The 6,015-nt window shown below is 51.3% G+C and overlaps 1 protein-coding gene across 1 annotated transcript; it reads right to left on the bottom strand.

Moving 5' to 3' along the window:
- Positions 1 to 2,975: 2,975 nt before the first annotated feature.
- On the bottom strand, positions 2,976 to 5,768 carry LOC136453647 (ammonium transporter 3 member 1-like). The gene is made up of 2 exons (XM_066454206.1): positions 4,800 to 5,768; positions 2,976 to 3,732 (listed from the first exon to the last, which is right to left on the bottom strand). The coding sequence occupies exons 1-2, from the start codon at positions 5,746 to 5,748 to the stop codon at positions 3,215 to 3,217; spliced, it is 1,467 nt and encodes a 488-aa protein (XP_066310303.1). The 5' UTR covers positions 5,749 to 5,768; the 3' UTR covers positions 2,976 to 3,214.
- Positions 5,769 to 6,015: the final 247 nt, after the last annotated feature.

Genomic DNA, 6,015 nt, shown 5'->3' on the forward strand with positions numbered 1-6,015 from the left:
TGGTACACACGACTGAAGGTGTAGGAGCTGAAGAATGTGTGTGCGCTAGTGGCGGTGGAGGATGAGCACTTGAAGAAGGGGATGGCTTCCTTAGTGCCATCGTTGTCGTCATGGGCGAAGGAGCTGGTAAAGCTGCTCCTGCTCCATTGTCGTTGTCCCTGCAATTTTTTTAGTAAGTATAGCATCACGTCTTCTTTTGTTATCATGTCACAATCCGGTTGATCTCGTCGTGAAGGCTAATCTCTATCTGCGAATGAAACAACACAAGTAGGAATAAGATGGATGCAATCCGAATAAGACCCTGTTTAGTTGGTTTTTTGGCTATGTTTTTTTTTCTTTAAAAGCCAAAAACACAATCAAAAGACCCAAAAATAGCTTTTATTATAATATAAAATTAAAAGCACCTCCCTCCCTGCTCTCAGCTACGGTAAAATATTACCCACCTGTCGCGAAGATACCGGTTCGTTTATTCTTTACTTCTTTCCCGTTCGTAGACTCGCGAGACACGCTGCATGGCAGAGCGCTCCCGGCGGCGGCGTGGGCCTCTGCCCTTCCCTGCGGCGGCGCAGAACCTGCCCGGCGACGGCGTGGTCCCTGCCCGGCGGTGCGCCGTAGCGGCCTCCTCGCCGGAGTGGCCTCCGACTCTAGTCGCTCCTCTGACTCGCTCCTCCAGTCGCGACGCGGCCCCATGACGAGCTCCTCCGGTCGCGCCGACGAACACCCTCCAATCGCGAGGACGCGGCTCCGATGGCGTGGCCCCGACGTGCTCCTCCGCGGCGGTGGGCGCACCAATAGCGCCAGTACCCCCAGGCTCCAGGCCGCGACGGCGCATCTCCAGGCGTCCGGGCAAGCGCCCTCCCCTGCGGTCGCGGCAACGGCGAGCCCCTCACTGCTGCGGCGCATGCGCATCTCCAGGCGAGCCCCTTCTGTACGGCGGCGCATCTCCGTGGCTTGCTCTGTTTCCATGGAGAACAGGGATGTGTTTCTAGCCGTTTTCCTGTAGAAAATAAAACATGGAATACAATAGAAATACGAAAACGATGGACCAAAAATTTAGAAAACACTCTGAATTTTTTTTCTTTCCCAAAATAGTTCTTTACCTACAAATAAAACATATAATATAATATATTTAGTAGAAAAGTTTTGCTGCAGATGTTTGCCTATGTCTTTTAGAGTTTTAGTAGATTTTTTTCTTTCTAGAATAATCATTTACATGCGAATTAGTAAACATATTATTTTGTTACAAGCAATTTGCATATAAACAACCCTCACAACCTACAGTTTCATAGCTGCTCTGACCATACGGACTTCTGCTTTTCCCACGGCTGTTTTTACAGAACTATTTTTCTACAACCCACAGCTCATAATAGCTTTTTCAAAAGTCACAGCTCAACCAACACAGGGCCTAAAAGTGGCAATTATAGATGTATGATTAAGCTCACAAAAGTGATTGAGGTAAAGCAAAATTCAAACCCTAACATGAGCGGTGGCTACTAATATAAGGTCTTAGGGGCGTGCATAACCCCTGGACAGGCTTCATAGTGGACTCAAAGACGATACACGGCCCAACGAACCAAACTACATTGTCATAGCACCCTGACATATACGTGTTTTAACGATTCCCGTTGACTCCAATGGAATTTTGATGTTAAACTAACATCATTAGTTAGCTTATGAAATTATATGTCTATGCATAGGTGGATTATCGAAAACGGAGTCCGTATGCGTTCCGGGCGTCTGTTTTACGCCATGCTGGTCTTGGAGGCCGAGACGGACTCAAACTCGAGTTGAATTGGACGTCCCTATTGACTTGGACGTCCTTGCTGGTCTCCTCCTCCTCCACATCTCTCTCTAAGTACTTCATGATCCTCTTCAATGTTTCTAATCATGATAACAGCAATATATTCTCAAAACCATGAAAAAGATCGCTTAAAAACGAGGTCACCTCTAGTTTTAAGATCTTGGATAGCGATTAGTCTCATCGGGTGCAATCGAATGAGTGATGTCCTTATCAGGCCCTGCCCTGCCTCGCTCGCGCAGGCCGCGACAAAGTCGTGCCCACTCGCCATGGCTCACCCAAGTCGTGACGCCACTGTTACTTGCCGAGGCGCGTCTCATGGCCCCACCTCGCCTTGCTCACCAAGTTCCGCTCTGCTCGCCCAGGTTGCGCCTCCACGGCTGCTCGCCCAGGTGCCCTATCTCGCTCACCTGGCCCCACCTCGCTCTCCTAGGTTGAGCCTCCACCGCTGCTTGGCCAGGTGCGCCACCTCCACTCGCCCGGTCATGCCTTGCCTGCCCAAGACGCACCACAAGGTACTAAGAAGTGGGTCGAGTTGGTTCCTTTGTTTTGAGAAGATTGAGAGATGTTGTGTTTGGTTAAACTTATGGAAAGCGCCATAAAAAAGCAGAACATCAACGAGACAGGTGGATTTCAAAAGTGTTTTTTTCTCTTCAGAAGGCACTTCTTTTGTGTTGTACAATTTTATGCTTTGTGTTTTTTCCAAATATGTGGAAATAGAGATATGTTTCACAGTTGTTTGAAGAGGATATAAAGGGGGATATATTTCATAATTGTTTCAACCTAAAAGCTCACAATAGTTTTTTTACTGCTCACGGCGGAACCTAACACATGTAAAAATGGATCCGACCAAATAACCCAACCAGGCTTCCGGCAACCAAACACACTATAAGCTTGTTTTTCTTGTGTCTCTGTTCTGTATGCTCTGGATCTTTTACCCAGGTGGCGTTTCAGCAGTGCAGTATGATCAGTTTGCCCGGCTTGTTGAACTTCATGTTCTGTCGAACAACGATAGGTACTATCGCAACTCAACAAAGGAATGCCAAAGCAACCGAATGTATTCTTTTCGAACGAAGATAAAGTATCACAAAAACCTCTTGCTCATCACGGCACCACACATAATTATTACTGTTCCACAGCGCATGCAGTAGCAGAGGCACGCGGGTGGCTACGACAACCAAACTGCAACAAACAGAACAAAAAACGAGCGACTCTACCCACACACGCGCCAGCGCCATCACCGTAAAAACTGCATCCCAGCCCGTAGCATCTATCACGCAGACCGGCGAATCAACCAATTGTTCAGTCGAACCCCCAGCAGTCTAACATGACCAAGCATTTTTAAACCAAGCCCCTGATCGCTTATTTAAAATTCATAAATAATCTCCTTCCAGTCCAGATATCGCAATAATCCCGTCAGACGTTCTGCGTGACGCCGCTGGGCGCCTTGTTGTGCTGCGTGTCGATGTCCGAGTACCAGCCGTGCTTGGTGGAGTCGTACTTCTCGCCGTCGCCCCAGAGCGCGTAGGCCTCCTCGCCGTGCACGGCGTCGTCGCCGATGGCCAGCTCGTCGTCGGGCATGCGCAGCGGCACCACCAGCCGCACCACCAGGCACACCAGGCTGGTCACCACCACGTTCCAGGAGATGATGAAGAGCGCGCCCACCACCTGCTTGACGAGCTGCATGCCGTTGCCGTAGAAGGCGCCGCGGGAGTTGGTGACCGGCAAGAACATGGGGCACAGGTCCGGGTGCGCGAACAGCCCCGTGGTGGCGCCGCCGAGGAATCCGGCCACGGCGTGGGTGTGGAACACGGCAAGGGTGTCGTCCACTTGCTGGAGCAGGCGAGAGCGCTTGTGCACCACCATCATCGTGAACCACGGAATGCTGCCGGAAATCATGCCCATCAGGATCGCCGCCCAGCCCTGGACCAGACCTGCAGCAGACATACGTCGACGATTTGGCATGAGACGGCATATTAGTTACTACATACAGTATATACCAAGAAAGTTGTGCTAATTTTTCTTCTTCTGGATTCCAGATTTTAGTGCTGGGCGTGGCTGAATATCGAAAGTCCATGGGATCGTCATGTGAGTCTTAAACTCTTAATTCGATGCCTGCATCAAAAATACTACTAGGTTCTTAGCTCGTCAGACTGTCAAAGAACCAATGGAAGCACGCATACATGCAATCCACTGTGACAAGATAATGATCCTCCAAGATAATTGGTATGGTGGTAACAGGTAGTGATCGGTCCAGTCTGGGTACAAGGAAGTCCTCGTACCTTTGGAAAGAAGGAAACTGCTTTGCTGCTTTAGTTTCCTTCTAGATTCCTAGTAGAAACATTCAGGCTTTTAAAGGCGGCATGGTACTATACAAACACTGACGTACGGTAGCATCTACTGAGAAAATCTTTGGAAAAAATGATGTTCTTTCTTGCTAACTTTGGCTCAGACCTCAACTCAGTTTTATCCAAGCTGCTTTTTTAGCACACCTTTTTTTTCAAACTTCCTCAGTTGAGGGAAACACTACAGAGCACTCGTGCCAAAGTAGCCTTCTAGATAAACTACAGCACTACTAAAGTGAATAAACTCGTGACGCCGAATCCTGGATTCATTGGTTCGTTTACAGATGGGTCAAAAGAGTGTAGATTTAGCTGTGCAGTCGTGCAGATTCACAAGATAGAAAATGATCGGTGCCAGTGTTTTCAGGCAGGCAAACGTACGTCAGCCAGTCTATATATCTCGGCGACTATAAGTCACATAACATTTTAACCAGCTAGTAGTGGACCAGTATTAATTCTGTATGTGTGAGAAATAGATGTCGTCGTGCCATATATGCCCGTTGTAAACTTGTAATTAACGTATCTGCCGTGTAATAATAACATATTATATACTACAACTATATGAACCACAGCTAATGACAAATGTTTGGGTAGGAGTATTCAATAATCATCATCAGGCAGTAGTAGAGTAGTGATTGTGGACAGAGTCGTGTATATACCTGCGCCGGGAGTGATGCAGACGAGGCCGGTGATCATGCCCTGGACGGCGCCGATGACGGAGGGCTTCTTGAAGAAGATGACGTCGAGGCAGGTCCAGACGAGGAGGCTGGTGGCGGCGCAGATGTTGGTGTTGAGCACGGCGATGGAGGAGTCGACGTTGGCGGAGTAGGGGTCACCGCCGTTGAAGCCGGCCCATCCCATCCACAGGATGCCGGCACCGGTGAGCATGAGCAGGACGTTGTTTGGCGGGAACCTCTCCCTGTCCTTGGTGAGCCTGGGCCCGACCCAGTAGGCGGCGGTGAAGCCCGCGACGCCCGAGGAGAGGTGGATGACGTAGCCGCCGGAGTAGTCGATGACGCCCCAGTGGAAGAGGAAGCCTCCGCCCCAGATGGAGAAGGCGCCGATGGTGTAGGAGAAGGTGAGCCAGAGCGGGACGAAGAGCATCCACGCCTTGAAGTTCATGCGGCCGAGCAGGGAGCCCGCGAGGAGGATGAGTGTGATGGCGGCGAAGACGCACTGGAAGTAGACCATGGACGCCATGGGGTAGGAGGGCGTGATCTCGACTGACTCGACGACGTCGCTGTTGTGGAAGTAGTGCGTGGTCGCCGGGAGGCCGGCCTGGCTGAGGAGTAAGCCCTGGTTGAGTGAGTGGCCGGCCTTGCCCCAGAACGGGACCAGCTTCTGGCCGAAGGACATCTGGTAGCCCCAGATGACCCAGCACAGCCAGACGGCGGCGAACGCGTAGAGCGCCATGAACGCCGAGTTGACGGCCCACTTCTTCTTGACGATGCTGCCGTAGAGGATGACCAGCCCCGGCACGCTCTGCAGGCCCACCAGCGTGGCCGACACCATCTGCCACGCGTTGTCGCCCTTGTTGAGCCACTCCGGTATGCCGGTGCCCGGCTGGTACCCCAGCGTCATCGTCACATTGTAGGGAAGGCCGGCCATCCTCGCGGTTGCGAGATGATACGACGATCGATCAACTGGTGGCTTGACTAACTATTAGCACGCGGTGCCCAGTCACCGGCGGGCGGAGATAGTAGCGGCACCGTGTGTACCGGCACCGATGAGGTGATCGATGAGGCCGGCTGCTAGGCGAGGCTCCCGGCCGTTATATATAGGGAACGGCTCGTGCGGCTGACGCGTGGGGGCAAATTAAGCTAAGAGCGGGCGAGTTCGGCGAGAGCGCCGATGAGTGGCTCAAGGACAAGAGAA

The sequence above is a fragment of the Miscanthus floridulus genome, chromosome 5 (assembly GCF_019320115.1).
Source record: "Miscanthus floridulus cultivar M001 chromosome 5, ASM1932011v1, whole genome shotgun sequence".
Lineage (NCBI taxonomy): Eukaryota > Viridiplantae > Streptophyta > Magnoliopsida > Poales > Poaceae > Miscanthus > Miscanthus floridulus.